At 36.0% G+C, this 26,062-nt stretch overlaps 1 protein-coding gene across 5 annotated transcripts in view; it reads right to left on the bottom strand.

Annotated features, from left to right (window-relative positions):
• Positions 1-811: 811 nt before the first annotated feature.
• METTL15 (methyltransferase like 15) overlaps positions 812-26,062 on the bottom strand; it is a 60,029-nt gene continuing 34,778 nt past the window's right edge. For all 5 annotated transcript variants that reach the window (XM_030451135.1, XM_030451134.1, XM_030451133.1 and 2 more), the window contains exons 4-6: positions 8,616-8,807; positions 6,363-6,541; positions 812-1,362 (exon numbers count right to left, since the gene is read on the bottom strand). In XM_030451135.1, coding sequence (XP_030306995.1) covers positions 920-1,362; positions 6,363-6,541; positions 8,616-8,807 — 814 coding nt within the window. In that variant the 3' untranslated portion in view covers positions 812-919. The remainder of the gene's footprint in view (positions 1,363-6,362; positions 6,542-8,615; positions 8,808-26,062) is intronic.

Genomic DNA, 26,062 nt, shown 5'->3' with positions numbered 1-26,062 from the left:
TACCTAGTGCATTATCAAAATAGAAAACGTGTTACCTGGGCCTTTTATAAAATAATTCAACACTTATTTAAGTAGCACATCTTCATAAATCTTCACCAGAAATAATAACCCATAATACCTTTCTTTTTATGGGTTAATTATAATTTCATCAACACATAAGTTTTACTGTTAGAGTCACAGGAAGAAGTCAAAAATTACCAAGTACAAACCTTCTGACTGTTTGCTGGCTGCTCACAGTGTCGAAGTGCAAACAGATGTCTTTTGTCTCAATACACATTTATTATTTACAATCCATAAACATTAAACAACCAGGTGATCACTCAGCTGCAAATAGTTTCTATTTCTTAAAAAAAAAAAAAGTGCCTATTTGTAAATTTCTGGATAGAACACTAGGAACTGTGTAATAAATTATCAATTTATTTAATAACTAGATATTGTCCCACAGGCATTTATGCAACAAATGCAATGAGATAAAAAGTTACATATATAATCAATTTTTAGATTAGTTGAAACATACTGTAGACTAAACCATCCATCTGACTTAAGTCTGTGAAATCCACCCCCATAAAAATATTTGTCTCAATCATTTATTGAATTTAGACTGTTGATGTCAGGTTTTTGAATTTCATCTACAGGAGATATTGTAAATACAGCAAAACTGCAATTTTTATAAATTTTGGCCTTGACATTATTTTCCAAACGATATCTTTTTTGTATAATTAGTGATAGCCACTTATTTCCAATCCTTTCACCTTTTGAATCTCTACACTACATCCTGACTGAAAAGAAGCACAAGGGTAAGAAAGAAATATTTTTTAACAGCTCTCATTTTATTTTTTCAGTTTGATGGTATCTGCCCAGTTTGCCTTCCCAGAAACCAAACGAAGGCAATGATACAGCTACACAAACACATGTTATTTTAGCATTTAATAGCAGCTCTTAACTTGGCTGATCTTCCTCTTGGGTTTGTTTGAACATCCTTGGCCTGGGGGGTGAGAACTTTTTTCTGCATAAGAATCCACTTGGAGTCGGGTTTGGCAGAGGAAAATTCTTGCGGATCTTCTTTGGAGGGATTTTTCCTACCCCATCTTATCTTCTGCCTTAAGCTAAGATTGTGCTTTTCTGACATGTCTATTCCATGAAGGAAACGTTTGATGATCCGATCTTCTAGGGAATGAAAGGAGAGGGCTACAAGGCGACCTCCAGGTTTTAGGAATTTCTCAGCTATCTGCAGCCCTCTGAGGAGTTCATGGAGCTCATCGTTTACAAAGATTCGCAGGGCTTGAAAAGTTTTGGTAGCAATGTGTGCAGGTCTCTGAAGCAAATCTTTTCGTGCATACGGTGAGGATCCTGGAAAAGCACCTGTCATAAATTTAAAAATGTAGATATTAATACCTTATTATTTCTGCATTGCTATCCATTGACGTATGATGACTTTACAGGAAAACATACTTACACCTGAACCCTGAATGCAGAGCTTCCTTCTTTAAAACAAGTCTTTATATCTAATCTTTGAATTCTCATTTCTGAAAGCAAACTGATCTGGTTTGCACCTGGGTGTTACTTTTTTTCTACAATCTTTCGTAGAAATTCTTTCCTCAAATGTTCCACAAAATGAAAATGTGAACGAAGACTGAAACCAAAATAAGGAAAAAAATGAAGATGGGCTAGGTAGTCCTGAAAAATTGCCTTGAAGAGCATCAATTTTATTCTTTCAATTTTGAGCTGCTTTTACTACCCTGAGCTGGTGTGCACCTCACCAAGCATATTTAGAATTTTTAACTACCATATTTTAGCAGTCTGAAGTATTTTAGCAGCCTATGTGTTTTCTAAAAATACTGCTGGTTTTCTAAGGATGATGCATTTCTCATATTCTAAGACTATTCTTGCTTCCAAAAGTATCACAGATAAAAATTAAGCCACCCCACAGAGTACAGTATGTAATTTAGGTGCAGAACTGACTGTGTTTCTTGATTGGGACTTAACCATAAAAAGAGAAGCTTAGAATTAGATCTTTTGTTAATATTTCCACAGCCAATCTCACTGGAATTTTAGTAAAATACTGCAAGTTTTATCTTCTAAATGACCAAAATATCTGTATCACAGATTTTTTAATAGTCTGAAAAGGAATGCTTCTATTTTGCTATTGCAACACAGAATAGATAAACAGAAGAAGTGAGAACCTCAGGCTACCAGCATGAATGGGACACTGGATCTTAGGAAAGTTCTTCCATTTTTCCTGCCATGGTAATTGTCATTATCTCCCTACATTAATCTTGTGTGATGATTAACTGTGACATTTTTACTGTGAATTAATTTATCACACACTGAAGAAAAAGAAATTAAAACCCAGATATATTCTGTGAGTACAATACAATCTTACATGCCTCAGTTGAACATGCACAAACAGCACTGCAGGTCATATGAAATGGTGCAGAATACTAATACTCAAGACATTCATAAAGAAATGCAGCTGCTTTGCAGCTTTATGCAACCAAGCCTTCCCAAACTAAAGCCAAAATCAAATCTTTTGGACCGGAATTTATTGGTCTGTCTTCAGAGATTGGGATTAAGTAATAACTTAGTTCTGGTAGTAATTTCTGTCGTACTGGACTTCATCATTTTAGTAAGGAAGTAGATTTTGATCTATGTTCCTGGGGTGAAAAAAAATTTCCCATGCCATTGGTATTCCTCTGATACAGTTAAATAAAAATCTATCTGTGCTTTCTGCTAAGGCAGAAAATCTCTTACCCAGCCCCCTCCAATTACCATGACACTGAAAGAAAATTCTTCCTGGTAACAGGCTGTACTATGTACAAAAATATCAAAAAGTCTGCATGGGAAGCTTGTAAAATGAATTTCATTCATAAAAACACCACGCTTCTGGCTAGATGAATAGTTTGAAATCCCAGTGAGAGAAATTATCATTTTTAGTTTTGGGATGCCCTGATGCTACTTACACTTTTAAAAATGTAATAGATTCACATGTTGAAATGTATTGAAATTTTAAGGCTTGTGAATGAAATTAGCAGTGTGTTGTGCTTGTCAATATGAACTATTAAAGTCCCCAGAGTGTATGAGAGTGGGAGAGTTTAAAAATTAATTCAGATTGTGCACCTGTTTGCAGGAATTTGTCTGTTGAATTAGCATTGCATTTAATAAGTTTCTGTGACGCAGCGAATGTCCTTTTGTCTGGGCTTCCTCAGTACAGTCTTAATTCTCACCCATCTGAAATTCAGGCAATATTACAAATTCCAAACTGATAATTAAAGTCTATAAATGTGAACCAATCCAAATGAGATTAAAAAAACCTTTAATAGGTATAGCCAAACTTTTCAAATTTGTTTAATATCTCGTCATAAAAAAGGTAATTTCAAATTATTACATGATTTCAAAATGATGTTATTAGTTATGTACCTAAACAGCACTGAGAAAAAAAATAAAGTTTGAAGTAAACTCAATACATAACAAGGTATATTTCCCACAGAAAAGAAATAAAAATAGATCAAAATTGTATGGAAAAAGCATGTTAAATTACATGATAAGAATGTCAATATTTTTGACCACTATTCTGCAGATTGAGTTAAACCTATTGTTTCCAAAAAACTCAATGAGCTACAGGAAAAGCCATGAGGAAATGCTTCTTAATTAAATCCCACACCATCTATTCACAGACCTTCAGTTGAGAACTACTCATCTTTAGTAGTTACAGAGTGTTCAGCATTGCATATACCTGTGTGAAAATTACAAACAGTGAGTCAAGTTTTGACTGTGCTGCAGGAAGAGATGATGTTCACATGACAGAAAACTTCTCCTTTTCCCCAGGTGAACTGCAGACTCTGTAGCTCAGAGACTTCCTGATTTAAATGAATCAGAAGCCTTTTAGACAACATTTAGAAAAACAAAAAAAAGCACCAAGCTTTATTTTTAGCGTTTTTTCATAGGACCTTACTCATTGGCACAATAGGTAAAGAGATAACTTTTAGGCTCCGTGCCAAAATATAGAAAGATTTATTTCCTTGAATTAAAACAAAGGAGAGGAAAAAAAATACCTGGATACCTGAGTTAGCACCAAGCTGTTGGGGGTATCTTGACATAGAAATCTATTGATAAAATTTTTTCAAGCTATACCTTAAAGACTGTAACTCTTGCCAATACAAACTTTACAAAAGTCTGATTGTTCAGCTGTTGAGCTTATTTTTATCTCATTTGTTAATTAAATACTTCACTCTTATCTCCCAGTCAATTAGCTACAGCATTACAGGCTCTAACCTTTTGGGGGGTAGTAGAAAAGACCAGAAGTCTAGCACTTTATAAACTGAAATATAATTTTCCAGTTTCCAGGTACTCCGTATCTAGATTTACTGGGATTCAGATTACCAGATGGACCTTCACTTGGAGTTAAACTTTGGAGTTCTAGAAAATCTGAAGACTTGGTAAACTATAACAAGTGAAAGCAATATGGTCTGTCTACACGTGAATTCTCAACACTGACACCAGCAGAGAGACATAAATACCCAGCCTCACTGGCTAGATTTTTTTCTTGTTTTCTAACTCCTATACTAAGGAAATAAATGGATCCTGTTCTGGAGAGATAAATATGCTTTTATAAAGTCCACAAAATCTAAAATGCAAGAATTTATTAATCTAATTAATATTTTATTTTTAAAGGACATGACATTTAGATAATAGGTCAAATGTTTTATTTTCACAAAGTCTGGAATTAGGTTTTTGTGCTGTGCCAATCTAGCTGTGGCCTATGGCATTTAAACTTTATGGATATAATTTTGCATAAGAATATTTATTGCCAAGAGATGATAAATTAAACAAAAATATACTCTAGTTATCAGAAATTTTCTTAAGATATAATCAGTTCAAATCCTCCTAGGATCCACTACTGGGCTCCTTTACTGAAGGAATCAATTTTAAATTGGTAGAAGTTCTACCTAAACAGGAATCAGTGTAATAGTCCTAAAATTGTTTTCACTACTTGGGATACTTGAAAAAAAACAAACAAACACAAAAAAAACCCCCACAAAACATACATGGCTGATGCAGGCTGGTTTATCTTTGGTGTCTATGCTACCAGATGCATACCTGATTCATGTATAATGCTGCTCTTCAAATATAGAAGAGACATCAAAATGAAAATTAAAAATTCTTCTCATGGTCACAGGAAGTGACCATTAAGTGATGACTCACATGCAATAAATTAAAAATGAAAGGATCTTCAATCACAGTCTTTTTTGCACTGGTATTTGAATTTTCTTAGTTCAAGCTAGTGCACAGAATTATTTCAGAAGTCACTGAATTGCTTGTTTAAATCCTATAATACATTACATCTTTAGCATAGCAATATGGCTGCATCAGTCTCAATAATGGTACAGTGTTTTAATCAACAGCTTTGCTATAACTGTGATACATGGGATCAAAGTATAAATTATTGGTGATGTTGATGACAATCACTATATAAAAATGTAACTCTTCCAATTGTATAAAAAACGTATAGTGTTCTTTGTTTTAGAGACTATTTTAAGACTGATTGTTCCTCACATTCACTTTATTTACAGCAAGGGCTTAAAACACCAAGCAGTGCCTTCAGGTCCTATAGTCCTATCACCCAACTTTGGGCCTCAGTTGACTGGATTTTTTTGCTCAAGGATTCTGACTTATATAAACCCATCTTCTCAATCTGTCAGTCGTTAAAAGTAAATTCCATAATATAATGTTAATGAACAGGATTTGTGTCTTATATTTTTCTTTGAAATTTTTCACTTGGGGACACAAACATGAAGATATGAGCACAGTCCCTGCCTAACTACATTTTGTTCAAGTTGTTTACAGTGAAAAGAAAGTAAGATGAAGTGCTTCAATAGTGGCTTCAGGCTGATCTAGTTGGCATTCACAAGGTGAAGCAAGCTATATTTTGCTTCACTTTTTGCTTCCTGAATCTTTAAGCAGACAGAAACGATCTGATTTCATTCATAATAGGAAACTGCCACGGTACTTCCCCTCAAAATATTAAAATGCAGAAATTTAAAACTCAGAGAGGTGCGTGATGTATCTGATATTTGAAGGGTTATCAATAGCTGGGATAAAGTACTCCCTAGGGTGCTGTCATTCTGTGCTTCAACTTGGTTGGTAAAATGATAAAATGCTCCGTGTAAAATCTATTATTAAATTAATAATGAGACTATAATATAAAAAAAAAAAAAAAAAAAAAAAAAGAGATGACATCAGAGCAGAATAGGCAGGATTAGATCCTGCATGATTTCAAGTACAAATAGATCCCTCTGGGACTTTGGGGATTAATTTTTTTTTTTTTTTCCTCCTCAGCCACCGCGAAGAATTAATGAGGGTACCTGCAACAATGCTTGCAAGCTGCTGAGTTCTGGTGATGGGGTAGATGCTGCGTGCCTGCACGATGGCTGAGGCGATTTTCCTGGCGTGCTTCTCCTCCCCGTACGTCCTCAGGATGGACGCAAGCGCCCGAGGATCCAAAGCATTCAGCACATCAGCAGCTGTGGGCATCTCAGGGCACCTACGCACAAGAAGAGCCAATTAGTTCACTGACGTCAGGTTTCATTGACAAGGGGTGAAGCTTCATAGCATTGAGACATAAAGTCAAACACACACACACTGCATGCAAGTGCCTTTGAGGTTTTCAAATAGGAGAGAGGAACCTTATGGAAACAGAGCTTGCACCTTTTAAATCCTTTTTCCTCGCTGCTTGAAATGGAGTTTTGCTCCTGAGCATCAATGGCAACAGCTGAAACCACCAAGTAATATCATAAACTATGTTCAATGAGTGGACAAGAATAAATGGATTTTGATATCATGTTAGAATGGAAATGCTGTGTGACTTTTTTATTTAGCTGGCTTTAGAATATAAGCTTTCCCCTTATGGGTTAGCTTAGTCACCTCACACTTTATGTTGTTTTCTAGTCAGAACTGATCTCCGGGATCTTTTCCTTCACATCTCCAGCTCTGAAAATAAGTGCTCATGAAAATAATTTAATTTTCAATAAAAGGCATAAGAATTTATATCAAAATATTTTTGAGATATTAGAAATTACCTCATATTAGAAATGACAGGAATGATTACAATATAAGCAGTATGAACCATAAATTTATTTCTTTTAAATCTGTCACTTCACTAGTGAAATAGTTCAGGGTATTTTTTGAACATCACTTATGGCTTTACTAATCTGACAAAACATACAACTTACTCTCTTCTACAAAGACTGAATGTGCAGAATATCATTCAGGCATTTATTACTCTCCTGCAGTATCTTACAAAAGATAACAAAACTTAGAAATCAGAGGCAAGTAGTATCATAGCAACAACCATAGTGTAAAGCTTTTGTTGTGCCACAGGTATCCTTTGTTCTTGTACTCCACTCCCATGTATGTATTTTCATGATGCAAATGCAAGCCTGGAGTTCAGATCCTTGAAATCTGAGGGCTGAATCCCAGGAGGATCATGTAAGCTTTTTACACAAAACTGGAAAAAGCAAGCACCATGAAATTTCCTGTGTTAAAACTTAACATTAATGCATGAAGACAGTTCCTTAGAAACTGAGGCTTCCCATTGGCTCTATGTGAGCAATGAAAGATCAAATGACATTTCTTAAGATTACAGGTCCATCAAAACATAAAGCAAAAATTTCCATCCTCCCCGTAATGCATTATGCAATTACTGCCATCATCTACACAACAAAGATCTTTGGTTGTTCACATAAAAAGCACAACACTACAGAAATAAATTAGGCTGTTTGATGATTAAAACTGCTAAATAAGTAGAATTTATCATTTGACCATTGATTTGTACGCTTTTAAATGTACTAAACACCAATTCAAATAATTTAAATAGAGGTGATTTGTTTAGTAATTATTAATTTGACAGCTAAGCCTGATGTGCCTCCTCCACAATGTGAAAGGAAGCTTATGCTATTGCTAAGAAAAGCTTACAATTAATCTATAGACGTGTAAGACAACATTATACCAGTGTTAAAAGCAATGTTGCTATCTGATTTCAACTGGCAGATCCCATGGATGGAAATGTATTTATTTATTTTATATTACATTTCCTTTAGAGAGTAGTAACTGGGTCAGATGGCCATTGCAGAAAAGAGAAAAGTTGCTCCTTTCCTGAGGGAGCAACTGAACGTGCTCAAGTGAAGGTTTCATAAATAGTAATTGTGGCAGAAAAGGAAAGGGACTGCATGAAGGGGCTGTGAGCCTGGAAATCAAGGATAGTCTGAAAAATTGCAGAAATAGCAGGGAGGATACAAGCCTCTAAAAATGAGATGTTCATGAAACTGTACACCATACATTCAAACAATGTAAAATTCCAATGGTATAATTAGCAAAAATATTACAGGTTTAATTACTCATCACTTTCCTCTTAATTCAAAGGACAAGAGATGACGTGGGCTCTAAGTATTAGGACTAAAAAAAAAAGGTTTTAGTGAAAAGAAAGGCAGTCTACGTGTGCAAAATTAGATGTGGTTTGATGATGATAATTCTTTGATTTCAGGGGAAATTAAATATATGGGGGTTGCTGAGCACACAGTTTTTCAGTTTCAAGAAGAGATACTTTCATTAACAGGTACCTGTCATTATCCATCCTCATGTCCAAAGGTCCATCCTTCTGCAGGGAAAAACCTCTTTCAGGTGTATCAAATTGCATAGAAGAGCAGCCAACATCGAAGAGAACTCCATCCAGAGTCCCTGGCTCAACTCCAGAGGAGATTAACAAATTCTCTGACTGGCTAAACTTTCCTAGAAGAGCTCGAATTTGTTTCCTGTAAGAAAATCACAAATAAATAGCCTCAATTTTAGCTGCAAGAGTGCAGTGACTTCCTCTTATATAGCAGGAATTTAGTGCTGACTTGTCTCAGAAGCACCAGGGCTATTCCCCAAGTAATAATTTCAGTACTTCTCACATGTCAACATTGAAAACTTGTCCAACCCACCCATCAGTGCTTATTTAAGCTTCTTTAGTTCTTTACTCAAGGAAACGAAAACATGACTGAAATTTCATTTTTCAACACAGAGGAACTAAAAGGGACACCTTCCACTTCCCATGGGAATACCCTGACCACCAGGGTAAGCACTGTGCTCAGCAGGACCTTCCTCAAGTGAGGCCAAAGTGTATAAAAGAATGAACAGTTCTTGGACATGGAGAAGGAGATAAGACAAAACACAACTGAATAGCCCTGTGGTTACTACTGACTGCCAGGAAAAATAATCTGGGTTTTTTGCATGGGACAAACACCTTTTTTTTTTTTTTTTTATTTTGTTTTGGGTTTTTTTGAAACCAACCAACCAATAACTTTGTAAAATACTAGCTTAAGTCTAATCCTTCTGTCAGGTCAGTTTGACATCAAGACAAGTGGCCCAATGACTTAATCTTGTCAACTCCCAGTGGACACAGTTTTAAAACAGTGTGTGAACAATAATCAGAACCTTTCCTGCACCCATCCAATTGGAGTGAGAAAATGCTACCAAGGGAGAAGGAAAAAAAAAAAAGACAAAACAAAAAAGACAAAAAAACTCCATTAAAAGGAAGACATTATGAATGTAACCATATGGAAGAATATTCAGCTTTACAATGGTATCCTCATTAGAACAGAATGAATCAACTTATTTACCTGGAAAGCACAGATTTCATGAGGGATATCATGATCACACATAGGCACTTTTGAATTGATTACTGTCCAGCACACAATTAAATACAACTATTCAGCTTGATGAGAACTGACAGTTCCTGAAAAGCACAGTGAACACTTAATGAATTTAAACCAATTTAAGCTGCAGCTTTGAGATTATATTTCTCCTCAATATAAAAAGAGGAATTTCCTTAGGAATCTGTACTACTTTGTCCATCTGAGCAGTGCTGCTAACTTTAGAATTTGCAAATCCTTCATAATTCTGTATGTGGGAGATGAAAACAAATAAAACCTGGAAAAAACTACAGTCTGCCACTGCCTAATTCCCCCAGCAGACAATAATCCATACCAGGGGCTACAAAGTAGGGCTGTACTCTGCTGCCCAACCAATCTGGAAAAAGTATTCTGAACTCTATTTCTAGCAACTTGCTAGAAATGTGACTTCATTCTTTAAACAAGTCCTAAGTATATGGATGGCTAAGATGCCTGGGACAGGGGTAGAGAGATGCTTCAGCTAGAAAATGTTTTCCTGTTTGAAAATTACAAAAATATCAAAAAATAATTAGATAGACATTTTGATGTCAGCCTTTCAGCTGTGTGAAACTGCAGCTTCTGCACATAACCTGTCTGCTATACACTGCACTTTGTGTAGCAATAGTGGATAAGGTGTCGTGTGGAATATAAAGCATTTCTAATAAAAAAGATGTATTTAATGAGATTATAATGTTCAATAAATCTCAATGAGATTATTAAATGTTCAAATCAGTTCTCTGAATTCCTATTTCTTTGTGGAAGTGAAGAAAAAATTTTAAGCATCTTGGGTATTTCAATTAATCAAACCAAGTACTCAGTTATGAAATATGTATTACATTGCCAAGGGGAATTCAAATATCAGGTATTTTTTTGACACAATAGTAACCACAATGATAGTGATGACAAGGCCCAATCTATTGAATTAAGAGATAAACAAATTTAAATAAAAATATTTTACTAAGCATTGAGAAGAATTTCCTAGAAGAGAATAAAATCCTTCTCTTATCTACTATTTTTTGTTATTTATCTACTATTCTTTTATTTACGTTCAAATAATAACTGCCTGTTATTGCAAACATGATTTTCTCTAAAAATGGCTAATTTAGCCTCAGGTCCTTCTGCCTCTGGATTTTTTTCTTACACCATCTGTAAATCTTTTTTCCAGCATAACCTCAAATAAATAAAAGCTGTGTACTCTATGCTATAGATGTTTATTTTCTACAGTCACATGCCTCCTGTCCTCCACAGGTATGCAGAAATGTTTCTTTCTTTTCCCATGTTCCAATGTCTTCTTTGGGCATTAGAGGATTGGTGTTCCATGACCATACTGTTCTAGGGTATCTGCCTATTTCCCTTTGTCTTCATATGCTGCAAAAACAATGCTTAGTGGAGAAAGCAGGAAATGTAAACCAGGGAATATCCCTCAATACCAAAAAGAACAGCCAAGCTAATAGCTGAAAAAGAAGAGAGAGCATCTCAAGCCATTACATGCTAGGAGTGAATAGGACTTGGGGGGATACTATCAAAAGCTGTTAAAACTCTGAAGAGGAAGTATTCTAAGTGATCTTTGAAGGTTACAATCTAACTAAATCCAACTGTCTTCTTTAAAATATTTCAATTTAGTACTTAAACAGCACTTTACATATTCAGAATATTTTAGAAACATAAAACAACTATGAAGAGCTTTTAGCCACTCCCTTATAAATGGAAAAGTGAGATTTACAGGGCTTAATACTGAATGACTTGGAGATAGCTGGAGTAGAAAGTGAAGAGAATTTCAAAGATTATAGCCTGAGGATGTAATAAGGCAAACAACACCTGTTTGATATATTTAGATTTCATTTGGCTTTTGTATGCGTGGTGACAGCATGGTAACTTTTGATAAATTCCCAACTGCTACAGTCAAGCAACCTTTAACTTCTCAAACCACTCAGCATGCTCACCCCCTCCTTATTAATTTTTGTATTCTCCAAGAAAACAGAAAACTCAAGAATTTAAAAGAGCACTGGGAACACAGACAACCTAGCCAATTTTAAATATAATAAGAAGTTATTTCAGCTGCTACATATGTTGTTGGGAGCTTAATAGTTTTTATAATGCAACAACCTTGCATAAATTTTTGTACTGTTTGCTATGGTTGAAAAGTAAGACAAAAACTTGGGTTCAGGACCCTTTGTGAAGGTCATAAGACAGTATTTTGTTATACTATACTATGACAAATAGCACAGTAATTCTGACAGACAGCATCAGATCCACTCTTCTCAATTATGTAAATAAGCAGAATGAGAAAGAGTTCAAAGTCTCCTACTGTATTTCAGGCTCTTCTTTCAGTTAACCTCTGCTATGCTACAAAGCTTTATAAAAATATCCCTCTCATTTCACTCAGGAGGGATACACAGGCAGGAAAGGAAAGCATGAATAAAGCTTATATAAAACAGATAAATTCTTTTCCCTTACCTAGTTTCCCTTCATTGTCACAGGGGTTGCTGTGACATCAATCATTCAAGCAATTTCACAGCAAAGTATGATTATGCTTTCACAGTGCTGCAGTATTTTTTATGTGTACACAACAATTCTTGCTCTTGATCTTTCACCATTGCTCCCCTTGGTATGAATACACAGAAAGGGAGGAGTGATGATCCCTCGTCAACAGCACCAACCAGAATAAATGGTTTCGTTGAGAGAAACAGAAAGAAAAGTTTATCACTTAACTCTTGCCAATGGACACCAAATGAGACCAGTCTGGGGCTTGCTTTGCTTCAGTAACTCCACTGACACTGCCAATTAGCACCCAGCTGTAATGAGGATATTGGTACAGACCTGGTTTGATATCAGTGATTCACTTCACCCAGGTAACTCAGCAGCTGGGAGACAGCTGAGAGTTTTGCTCACCTAAAACCAAACCACAAAGTACTCCAGTCCTAAGTTCCTAATGAACACTGCTCCTATCTGGCTAAATTACAGATTAATGAGGCAATTTCTTTCTGGGCAAATAGAAGACTAATAGAATAAAACCAGTGATTATTGAGGCAAATTTCAAATTGATACTTTTAAAAATGATGCACTTCCAAAAATGTTCATTTTCCATTGTCACAGAAACCAAAGAGATGAGAGGAATAAATGAAAAAAATGGAGCTGAATCACAGGAGGATTTTATATATAGTATCTGTTACGTACATCCATAAAACTGTTATTTCACATCTCCTAATAATTATTATTACTTTAACTATTACTGAAAGAAGTTTTGATGGTCTTTCAAATTTCTGCTGGCAGTTTGCACAATCACTTTTTATGGGCAAATACTCATTATTCAGGTTCTAAGTTTTGGGGGTTTTTTTCCCTTTAAGAAAACGTAGTAAAGAAATTTTCTTTAAAGTTGGTAAATCCCTATTATTTCTATACTAGCATCTTAAAAGACATCTATAAAAATCTCCCTCTCCATCCCCCAACAGCCCACAATTAAATTCATACTTTCATTAAAGACTGTGGTGCTTCATTGAACTCAAAAGAAATGTTGGCCCTGGACTTAGGAGAAGGAAGAATATGTTTAATTCAGTTGCAAAACCTCTGTAGAATACAGAAACAAATTCAGGGTATACATCAGCAAGCTGAAAAGTACAAACTGATGTCAGAAACTTAACAGCTCTGTATAAATATCTTGCAGCTCATGAATATAACACTAAAATGTATCTGCAATGGTTGTTGATACAGATTTATTTTTTTTTAACATGCATGGAATGAGTAGATGACACACACCATCTTTTTTCCAGCATTAACCTCCAACTTCAGAGGAATCTGATATTATATTCAGGGTTTCAGACTGGGGACAAGGCACACAAAAAGATTTCTCATTCAGTCATATTTACTGATCAATCACTATCCAGTTGTGATCAGCTGTCTACAGTGATCAAGTACCATAGGGGGCACATTTCTGTTTCAAAAGACTAGAACTTTTCTCACCTGTATGTTGAATGAACAGAAAAAGTGTACTTTTCCTCCCAGAAACATGTTGGCTGGCACTAAGTACTTTTCTATTTTTCTTAAATCAGTAAAAAAATCAGAACCCCTAATATTCTATGATTCTTTTTTTTTTTCTATGATTCTATGCATAATACAGATGTTGAAGAAGAAATTTTTACATGTAGCAGAATCTCAGATCAAGTAAACTATTTCTCTAGCAAAGAAAATTAAATAATTACCATGTCTGGTGCTTTGTCCTCTTAACTCAATTTCAGAAGTACACAGTAAGCTGTTAATAAACAAAGGATTATGAAGAAGCATGAAAGAATCTTGCCATCAATTATATTCCAGAATTAGAATACAGCCATCCAACTTCCAAGAGTATTTATTAATCAGCTGAATAAAAGGTTTAGTTTATTGACATAGTTATCTGCATATAAAACATGAAGTTAAGAGAAAGTACATTGATGATTTAAAAAGCAACATGTGATGAGCTGTCAAAAGGCTACTGCTAGCTTCAACTCACGTGTTCAAGTGTTTTAATATGACTCCAATTACAATTTGATTTACATTTTGTAAGACTTCTCTAACAAACCAGACACAGAGCATGCAAACAGTATGTCTTTTTCCTCCCTGCAGAACTGAGTAATAAATGAAACTATTGTTCAATTTTCTTTAGCTAACAAAGCAAATTTACACAATACTTTTCCGCATCATAAATTCTGGCACTCTAAAGTGCTCTATTCATGGAAAGAGCTTACTCAAGATTGTGCATAATTATTGCTTTGACAGACCTGCTGCTACTGGTACTTGGAATATATTTGCATAGCCTTTGCCTTGTTAACAAAACATGAGTCTAGCCCCTGAAACTCAATGGCAATACCATGACATAATAAATGGAAAAACAAACTGAGCCAAAGACTTTTTTTCCTCTTCCTCGTAATTCAGTAGCTGACAGAGTGGCCTGATAGAGCCCTACAGGATTTTTATTTACTTTGATAAACTATTTCTTCATTTCACAGTAAGCATTAAATTCTGAAAAAGTAATGCAGTTATAAGAAAACAATGGAATAACTGGAAGAATAATTCAGATTTAAAATGCTGCCTTTAAAACAAAATTTGGCAGCAATTTATTTTCCCAGGGGCCTTGCATCTTATTTAAAATTTTCCATTTCAGAATGCAATCATAAAACTAGTTTTTTAGAAGCCATGTAGGAATCATCTTGTTTCTTGTTTGTAGACATCACCTGCTTAGCAACTATGTAGTATCTTGCAGGCAGAATCTGTATCAAATTCTAATTCTATTATCTCATTTACAAGATATCTTGTAATAAAATCTTGCAAATTTAGCAGGATTTCAAGAGTGAGAATTTTCTGACAATGTGTTTCCTGTAGTTTTTACTTTATACAAGTCAGGAGCTGTTATGATCAAAGGCACTTTCCTCCTACACAATGAACATCCAGAAATTGTGCAAATTATCTTTTAACTAAACCTAGGAAATAAAAATAATGCTTTTTATGAAATATCCCAATTTTAACCACCTATGTGTTTTTATTTACTAAGGCAACATGCATACTCTAATTACTTGCCACTGCAGTTGACAAGATAAAGCCTGAAGTTGTAAGTATTTTGAGAAATAAGAGAATATTTAATTGAAGAATGTTCGGTCCTGAAAGTACACACACAATTTTGAATTACTGCTCTGTTTCTCTCTACTGGGAAAAAGATATCCAATTGAGATTCATTAAAAGAAAAAAAATGTGCCACTTGTGAAAGAAGATGACATCCAGCAGTAAAACAAAACAATGAGTCACCTCTGCCAAGTGTAAAAGGTAACAAACCAGTTACATAATAAAGAGATCTGATTTTTTTTCTAGCAGCCCAAATGAACAGATACCACAGAGAAGAAATAATATGGAAGTATACAAATGTGACTGCCAGACCAGAAGCTGTTGCATAGATTAATTTAAATTATCATGAAGCATGATCCCTACAAAGCCATAAGCAAAAAAGTATTTTCTGGTCAAGTTTCTGCTCACCTCTATTAAGAGGTAACATCAGTCTAGTAAAGTTTGTTGCAAGTACCTCAGTAAAGACAAAGCTCATTAAAAAAATGACCAAAGAGAAACATGGTGAGTTAAACAGGATAACATGTGAAATCATGTACTGAAGTACCTGGGAAAAAACTTTGTATGGGCTTGAGATCATCATCTGGGCATAACCAAGAGGAAAAGGAAGATGAACTTTATTTGGCCATAAATTGAACAGTAAACGGCCATAAAAAGGGAAAGAAAATCCTAGGATGTACAAGTGAGAAGTTTTTCCATTAGGAAAATAGAATTATTAATGGTAACACTTCATCCAGAGTACTGTATGCCATTATGGGAGACTTACCTAAAAGAGAGCAACTCAAAGTGGAACTGGCACAGAGAAGCTCTAATAGGATGACCAGAAGGAATGAGAGCTATTATTATGAGATGAAAGTATTAAAAAATAGCCAGACTTGTTTTGCATACCAAAAAAAAAGAAGGCCAAGAATAGATGTTAATATTCTCTACTAAGCATTTTAAATGCCAGGGAGAGAAAAGAACTAAAAGATATTAATCAACTATTAGTTAAATTTATTCAACTGAAATTAAATTAGGCAACTACTTTAACCGGAAATTTAGAGTTTCATATAATGAAAAATTAGACTCTGGAATAGCTGGAGCACTGCATATAGAACTCCTAATTACTTTTAAGATAGAGCATTGTGAAGGAGATTAAATAATGCAGCAGCTTGTAATACCACACAGTTGGATTCAATGATCTAGAAGTCTCTTACAGTCTTTGAACAGTTATTGTACTACTCCATTGTGAAGTTCACCCTGAAAATGTTTATTTAAACCTAAAGACATGTACACATTACACCTTTACATGTGTATAAACGTACTCCAGTGTAAGAATAACCTCCCCCTTAGGTATATAAACCATTCATTTTATTTTTAGAAAAAGTAAAACTGAACACAGAAATGCACCATTGGTACTGAAAAGGCTTCTTTTTCTTAACTTTTCCCAAAATGGGGATTTTCCCCAACTGGAGACATTTGAACCAAATACAACAACACTGTTGACTGGAATCTTCTATTTTCTGGTAGCAAACTCAGAAAAGTCACTGCTCTCAAATAAAGTTATTTTTATCCTTTTAAATTCAGAAAAAGATAAAGCAACTCACGAATCCTTTTGCTGCTACAAAAGGATAATTAGGATCCCAAGGTCAACAACTTTCTATCAGTACTGAAGAAAAAATACAGTGTCTATTTTTCCAGAGAGAGCAATGAAACAGTTGAAAGGCATTAACTTAATGTGATACAAAAGGAGAGCTCAGAATTATTTAAAAAAACAAAACAAAACAAAAACAACCAAAAAACCCCAAGCCACACAAAACCAATTTACTCGAGTGGTATTTTAACAGTATTTATTTCCAACCAGAATAAAGGAGAACTGGCCCATCTGAAAACAACATTTTAACATTCTACTCCATGGCTTGTGACTTTGTAGGCTGATATTTCTCTATGTTTATGAGCAGTTTGCCATCTGTTTCACATAGTAGCTGATTCCTCAATTAGACTACTACTGTCTTTTGTAATACCAGTTTTATATGAGGATCTTTTAAATAAAATAATTACAGGTAATTTCCACATGAAACTGGTGCTAAAAAAACACTCAGGAACATGATCTTGACAGGCTTCAGAAGACAAGTACAGTCTACTTAGGCATTTATTTAAACTGAAGTGTCCCAAAACTGGAATTATGCAGGAATTCATAGAATCCAGAAATGTTCAGATAGTTACAAAGAACTTTTTTTGAAGGTGGTATCTAAGGTAGGAATCACAAAATCAGAGAACAATTTGTCAAAAGGGACCTCTGGAGGTCTTCTAGTCCAACTCTCTGCTCAGTGTAGGTATAATTAGATGGGATAACTCAAGGCCAAATTGAGCCTTGAACACTACCTACAAAGAGAATCCACAACTCTCCAGGCAACCTGTAGCAGTACTCTCACTCTTACAGCAACTTTTGCCACCAAGATCTAATTGGAATTTCCTGCCTTTTAACTCACAACCCAGAAACTCCAAAGGACTCCAGCTATATGGCAGACCTTCAGGCAGGAGTAAAGCTTTAATGCATACTGTTCATAAAGTTGGTAAAGGGTTTTAAATTATTTAAGTATTCAAGAACACTATAGATAGCTAATCCTGCTTTTAATTTTATTTTCCAGAATTATAAAGATAGAAATTAAGCAACCCTAAGCTTGTCTTTAGTCCAGACCTATAGCAAGTGCAGTTTTACAAACCCCTGCTAACATTGATTTTTTGACACAGAGAAAGCTAAACAATTAGTCCTGAATCATTTACATCTCTATTTCAAGCAGACTTGTTCTCTATATCAGGATGCTACTACAAGACTCAAAGTTTCTGATGCTGTATTCTTGGCAGCTTGGTATTTTTGCACAGTGATGGTAAAGTTAATCCTTGGAAGTGTCAATAAATGGAGCTTCATTGCTGTCCATTTGCTACAATATTCTTAGAAATAATTCATTATGGAGTAGAATAATCCTCACTTGAAGAAAATTTCATTTTTATTACTGCACAAGCACATTTGTGTTCCTGTTCACAAGCTGGACTACTAACACCAATATAAATACAAAAACGAGGTCTTCAAGAGAAAAATTACCCCTTTTTTTGGAATAGATTTCTTTTTGCCATGACAAAAATGTGCAATCTGTTAAACTCTTCAAAAGACACTAGATGGCTCCACTGGTGCTCCAAAACCGGGCTCTGCTAAACCTTTCACATCTCCCATGGGAAATCCACAAGAAATACCTCACTATTTCATTTCAGAAGTATAATGCATTATCAAGAGTATTCTCTTCCCCAAGGTGGCATCCCATGATATTATACTTAATATATAACTCCATTTGAAAAACTTCTGTAGAAGAAACTTAAGAGACACAGTACTTCAAAAAAAAAAAAAAAAAAAAAAAAAAGCACATAAAATCAAACAGAACACATGAGCTTATTAACATTAGGACAAGTGTATCTCCAGTTTTACTCTGCAAAATACTGCCATGAACCTGGAGCAGTAAATTCCATCCCCATCACACACCTCCTGCAATACCAATGACTTTTGTTCTATATTCACAGGATGATTATTAGATTTGTTACCAAGTCTATAGCTCGGCTTGATTTATCAAAGTAATCCAAGAGTGATCCCAGAGCTATTATTACAAAGGAATCCAGAAAGTATTGACCAAAGAACTTCCTCTGTGTGGCTGATCTCTCAGAAGTCATGCATTTGGACTGATTTTTCTGTGTAAAGCTGTTCTGACATCATTCTGCTCTTGTCCACAAAACTGGTGAGTTATCCGGTATCCAGATTAATAAAATTTTATGGAAGGTGCTGTCTGCTGAAAAGATGACCAGAAAGTTCTGGTTCTATTACATGTGGGGATAAGAGACATGTTCATTTCATTAAGATCATTTTGCATCATTCTTCTTACAAGGAAGGAGCTGTGCAAATCAATTCAGGCAAAGGCTTATATAAAGTAAAAAACATTGTAGAGTCTTCTCAAAATTTCTTCCCCCACATTTCATGACTCAGCTCTCAGATTATGAGAAATTCTTTATGTATAAAGATACATAAAGGTACACAAAATACAGATTTTTTATTTAATTTCTGTTCCTTGACAAGATTTCCGGAGTATGAAAGCAACACCTTTGATTCTCCTTCCTTCAGTATCTTGGATGTCAAATTATCCTTGAAAAACCTTCTCAGAAACATGGTAAGATGTAAATAATTATTACATTTTTTCTTTTCTAAAGTGTGTAACAGAGAATTCACATTTCTTATTTTTGTGTGTTACAACACATATTGCAAAGCTGCTTCCTGACAACCAGAAGTCATTGCTCACAGCCCTTAAATCATCCTTGTTTCCTATCCCATGTGCACAAAAAGTGCATAGGATCTTTTTCAGAAAATCCTGCCTGGCCAAATATAGCAGGAAATTTACAAGTTCCTGGAAATTAAAATAATGGTAAGAAAATCTTTAATGTAATTAGACATAAGAAACTATCTCTGAAACCAGAAATTGAAAAATATAGCTCAAAGCTTAATACAGATGTTACCAAAAAAAGTGTGAGAAATTTCCAGGAGGCTCCAGGCTGTGGAGCAGAGCCAAGTCTGAAGTGACCAGCTTTAGTTTACGCTTCAAAAGGATCCTGCAGGAAAACAAGTGTGGTTCTTGATGTTTCAGAGCACAAGTTCTCTTATGGCATGGCAGCAGATACATAGTTGAGGGTAAACATTTAGACAGATGCAAACAAAATGTGCACACAGGAGGAACCAACAAAGCCCTCTGGAAAACTCGACTGTCCTTCAAACAATTGCTTAGGCAATAAAATTGTCTCCTTCTCCCAGTGCTCATTTGCTGTTCCCAAAGAAATTGAAAATGTCCTGTACAGTTTGCCTTCTCTTCCAGAATCAAGTGTAGCTTTTCTCCTTTTTGCTTGAAAAAAAAGGTCTCCAAACCACACCACCTCTTCCTGTTCAGCCCCCTGAGCAAACAAACCTCTTCTTTGTCAGTCCTCACAACTCCCTTTTTCTACCCCGTATCTTCCAACAATTTTCTCAGTTGCTACCCTGGAAGAATAGAAGGTTTGTCTCCATTAACAGTAAGGTTGTTAAAACAGAGGTTAGTAAAAGACAGCAGAGTCTCTGACGTGCTGTGTCTGCTGTCAGATTCTGCAGTACCCAGAACAAAGATGCAAACTCCAGGAGACAGCAGTGGGGGCTGTCAAAGGCTCCACACACGGTGAAAACAAGAACTAGAAGCAGAACATCCAAAATCTTCCCCCTCTTGGATGCTCAAGAGATCTTGAAGTTCTTCACCTAGAATTACCCAAAAACCATATTATATTACACACAAGTGTAGATGTTCCATTCTTTAACATCAAGCAGCTTCTATTTACTCAGACAGATAGGATGTCACTGCCAAAGCTAAGAAACTTTACTTGCAATCATGATCACTTATGCAATATATTGAAGTGGGCCTGTTATAATAAAGATCAGAGACTTCAAGAGAAGCATTTTTGCAGGAAACAACCATGACAATTCCCACTACTGATCTAAAGACCACAAAATAATTGCTAAAGTTCAGGAACAGGAAAATAGTTTTATGTGAAAGAGCATTCCCTCCAACACAAACCTACAGTAAAGCAATATGTACAAACAAGTGTTTTGTAACTTCTGAAGACAGGTAACTCCAACTGCATGCTGGATACATTAGTACCAAGCCCCCAAGGAGAAGATCATACACACACAAATGAAAAAATAACACAGAAGGGAAAATGTTTCTGGTGTAGGTTCTGTTTGTACACGATGGCATTTATTATGGCCAAAACACAGACAGTGATCCTTCCTAGAGCCAGGAACACTACCAGATCCTACAGCATCCTTTCATGCAGCTGCTCCATCACACTCTGCAGTCCAGTGTTGCTGAAGTTTAAATTTTTGGGAAAAGGCCAGCAACAGAAACCTCTACTGAAATGTCTCTTGAAAACATTTGTTTTTGACAAGCCCACCCCCCACAATTTTCCTCCATACTCCCTTTATCTCCCCAATTCTCTCTACCTGCAGCCCCTTTTTACATTCTCCTGAAGCTACCAGACCAACCTGCAAGCATGACTCAGCTGTAATTACATTAAATTCTAATAAAGGTTCATGCATTTGACAAGGCAGCTCAGCTTAACCCCTGCCTCTCAAATACACGTGTACAGCAAGCAGTGAAGCTGACGTGTAGCTCCATAGTAGGTTTTGGGAACTCTCAGTGCAATATTTCTTTTTTTTTTATGCTGTTGTTTCTGGAAAGCTACATATACTAAGTTATAAAAAAGGTCCCTTCCTTTGTTTCTATATTGAGAAAGAATCCTAATAGGCCAGGACCAGTCATAAAAATTTAACCATGTTTCTGAAAACACGAGTGCCAAGGGGTAATGCATGGCTAATGGCTGGCAGTGGAATAAATAGCAGTTCTGACGTCAAAACTTTGTTACACTCCAATAACTGCCTCACTTGGGGTTTCAGGTACAGCAAGTTACATGCCAGTTTTAAATAAAGTTATAAAAATAGAATACATGGTGAACCATATTGTCACTATGCAACCCGAAACTACATGATTTATGTCTAATAAAATGTTAACAAAGGTGATAGATGGTATAAAAATAGTATTTTCTATCTCATAATACCCTCTTAGTTGTATTTGAGAGGGCGAAACAAGACTGATATTGTTTCCCTTTCATTTTTCAAAATGTATGGCCAAAGCCAGAGTAAGCAATCTGAAGTGCAAGCGACATTTTAAAAAGCATTTATAGCACCTTTACCCCAAAGACAGTCTAGAAAAATCAAACTGTCAAAATCTGCTCCATGATGGTTCTCTGATTCCCTCTCTAATAAACACATTAATAGGAAATGGCTTTCCCTTGCTTTTCAGGTTCTTCTGTAACATCAATTTAACAAAATGCTCTCTTGCAAAAGGTTTAAATCAAGGGCCATGCTTGTATCACTACCAGTCTCCAGCTTGAGTGCTGCAGCCACCCAGATGATGGACTAAACTATGGTTCATGCATGGAGCTTAATACTTGAATCTTTCCATCCATGCCTACACACAAAGAGAGGTTTAGCTGTAAAAACCAGGGTTGCATCCACAGGGACAGGAATAGGGAATGCTCACAAGGCAACACACAAGGCTAAAAACAGAAAGAGTGATCTGAGACCAAGTTCCCCAAACTGTTACCCAAGATCCCAAACCACCCTAAGCAAACGTAGCAATGAACGACACTCATCTTCTCCTTTCTAATTGTAAGTCTGACCATAAAACCTGCCCAAAATATAACCAGAAATTGTAAAACTCTCCATTTCAAGATAGCAGAAATGCAGATAGACTTCCACAAAAGAGATCAAAAGCGAAGTTCAAAGAAAGTTGCAGTTTTACCAAAATTTTATGACCACATGCAGTAGCTCTCAGTTCTTGAGCTGGAACCTGAAGTCTGATGCCAGTGTAAGATTTACCTGTGATGAGGATCTGGAAGGAGGGAAAAGCTCACCAGCAATAAAACCATCTGGTTTGTCAGCTGGGTATAAATTGTGCATTATCCTGAATATAGGTAAGGAGAAGATCCAGGTATTCCAAGCCTTGCCCTGCAATTTGTCTCTGGAGATGTGCTTTGCAAAGGCTGCCACATAGGGTCATCCTCCTCTGATCAAGGTTAGAAACCTCAGGAAACGGCTTCCTAACTGCATAGATGGTTCAGCTGTGGCTTACAAAGGGCATAAACAGGGGGAGGGAGCACTGATCTTCCCCTAGAATGCTCAGATGTAGAAGTGAAGATTCTTGACATTCATCCTCACAGGGGTTGGGGGTCCACAGTGCCCCCCAAAAGAAGTAAGGAGGCTGGGTCTTTTTGAGAGGAAATTCCCCCAAAATGGTGCTCCCCCTCTTCCCTTCAGCAGGCAGCTTGGGCAGAGCCTGTCAACTGCTCATGTAGTCACTAATAAATGTCTTTCACTTGAATAGCAAGTCTTGTTCATCACAAATCATTTCTGTCTTGAGCACCTGTTTAAGTATTCCTGGGAGGCCAGGCATTACTTCCGTTTCAGAGATCAGAATGTGAGCTAAGTAATTTAAATATTTACATCATGCTCTGCCTGTCTGCAAATATACATAAAAATTTGTTCACAATTAAAAAAAAAAATCCGCTCAAGATGCTACTCTAAGAAAACATGCAGACCAAATAAATCCCGTAGCCCCTGTGGAGTTAACCAATTTTTTGTTATCAAGTTAGAGTTAATGAATTTTAGACCCAACATATGTGATCATTTAGACTTTAATTCAATTGATACTTAATAATAACTAAAAGTTATAACAGACCTAGGATTTGATACCTGGTTCCTTTAAAAAAAAAAAAAAGTAACTGGAAAAACAAACCCACCAAAAGATATTCTTACATATTGATTTTCATGTGTTAAGCAAGGTGTGGCAAAAATAGCTCACTACATATGCTTCAATATTTTCACTGCTGAGTTGTCTACTTCATTTTCAGTACTTGATCCTGAGTGGAAAAAAGATACTGGAAGCAAAACCAGTCTGCAAGTACCTTTTAACAGTAAGTTTTACTATATTTATAGACCAAGCATGTTTTTTTCCAGCTGCAGAACAGCCCTATTTTCCAGTGGTTTTTTTTTTTCCCTCTAGTGAGTAAAAGGCAATGATAAAAAGAAAAAGACAAAAAGTAATAAGCAACAACTGCCCTTTTAAATTCCAATGGACTATGAACACTGAATTTCCTTTTTAAAGACAAGCAGCTTTTAGTCCTTTCAATAAAGGCAACCTTTTTACTTCCCATATTCATTTAACTTGCAGCCCCTGTAAGTTTCTAACACTGCAGAATAATCATTACATTTTTAATAGACCAATTGGTCAAAACCACAGACCTAGGTTGGTTTGGGTTGGTTTGCCTTGGCTTCCCTTCACCTCCACCACAACCAACCCACCCCCAGTATCAACTGGTGCACTTCTCTTGCTGGAAAAAGAAAATTCATTCTAAGAATGAACAAGTGCCTCAGCCACAGGTTTTTATGCAGAAAAGCCAGAGTGCTGACAATCTAAGTCTGAGCTTGCTGGAGGGTGAACATTGGCTGCCTTGGCTAAATACCTGTATTTATGTCTATCTCTAATCTTGCTCTGCCTTGAGATTTTTACCTCCTGTCTCCCCAGTGAGAAATACAAGTAAAAACCCTTTCTTACATGACAGAGGCAGCAAAATATCCCATCACTATTAATAACATTCCAAATTCTTCATTTGTTTAAAAGCCATTATACAACTACCATTAGAGGGGGCAGAGGAAAGAGCTCTAGTGAAGTACAAGGGCAGGAAAGACTTTGGTCCCTGCAGCTTTGATGGTTTCCTTCCCTGCCAAGGACTGAGTGGGCAGCTCTACACAGTACACATCCTCCCACTGCTTAGTTATTTGCATCTTTTATGTCTTCCTGTTTTGCCCTCTTGTCATCTGATCTAGCCCAGCAAGGAAGCTGTACTTTTACTTCTTGCTAAAAAATTGTGACTCGAGTCAGTTTGGCAGTTTCAATCTGTTCTTTCAACTCTCCCTCAGTACTTTCCAACAAAAGTCAAAGAAAAGCGTGTAACAACCTGAGACAACCCTTGATTCATTAGTGCAAAGCAAACACTCGTCATCCAAAAAAATATCTTAAACCTCTAGGTGAGTCCATAAATCAGTCCATGCAGCAAATAACCAGCATAAAATCTCACAGAACACCAATGTGCTGAATAAGAGGCATTCCTTCTCCAAGCACCTCCACTTCAGCCCAAGTTCAAGAAAAGACAGTCTGCTCAGAACAAACTTTTTCAATGTAAGGAAGGTTTATTTTGAATACATGAAACAAGAAAACCTTCCCATTAGTGTCTGCAGGGCTTACAAGATCCTCTGGAAAACTTACAGAAGTTTCCCTGTGATACATGCTTAGCCTTCTACTACAAATGTAAGAGTTCTTTCTCTGGGACATCCCAGATGTACAACCACTTTGAACTCTAATTGGAAAATACAGTTCTGTTTTTTACAGATGGAAGGCATTCTGCCTATAATTTCCTTTCTCTTTAATGGAGCTCAGAATTTGAGTGAACATCACAGTTGCCAATCATATAATTTTCAAGGCTTGTGTAAAATCATCTAGGACCACTGAAACCATTGAAATACACACGAATAAGCTCTTGTTTAATGCCCCTTTCCTAACCTCCAATAAATGTGAAGTGTGATAGAACACTCTACCACACCAGGCTTATCTGTGAGGGATAAAGACACAACGAAAGCTTCTAGAGCAAACTACTGGAAAGCATTCATTTTTATAATTATGAACAGACCTAACCTTGTGCTCAAAAGTCCTGTTCAATTCCTTCAGACAATAAGCAAGACAAACCCCTTTAACTCCTAAATAGATATTCAGCATCTTTGCATAACACTGTAAGAATGCAGCTTAACTTTGCTACACATTCACTTAACACAAAACCAAAGTATTCAACATAATGAAAACACACCAGCTGCAATGTGTTTTTACTAGAAAATGACATCATGTATCACCATGATACATGGAGGAGATGGGGTGACATGAAAATATAAACTGCATCCCTAATTGTAACATGCAAACTTTACTAGATATTTTCAGTTTATCATTAACAATTTTTGCACCTTCCATTTGAGCCACAAAAGCAATTTTAGAAAACTAATGAATGCAATCAGAGGACATTTAACTGCTATAGTCTCAGCTTTTTTCCTTCCCTTAACT

The sequence above is a fragment of the Calypte anna genome, chromosome 5 (genome assembly GCF_003957555.1).
Source record: "Calypte anna isolate BGI_N300 chromosome 5, bCalAnn1_v1.p, whole genome shotgun sequence".
Classification (NCBI taxonomy): domain Eukaryota; kingdom Metazoa; phylum Chordata; class Aves; order Apodiformes; family Trochilidae; genus Calypte; species Calypte anna.
Note: the sequence above shows the minus strand (reverse complement) of the source record. Positions and strands in the feature narration are given on the sequence as shown.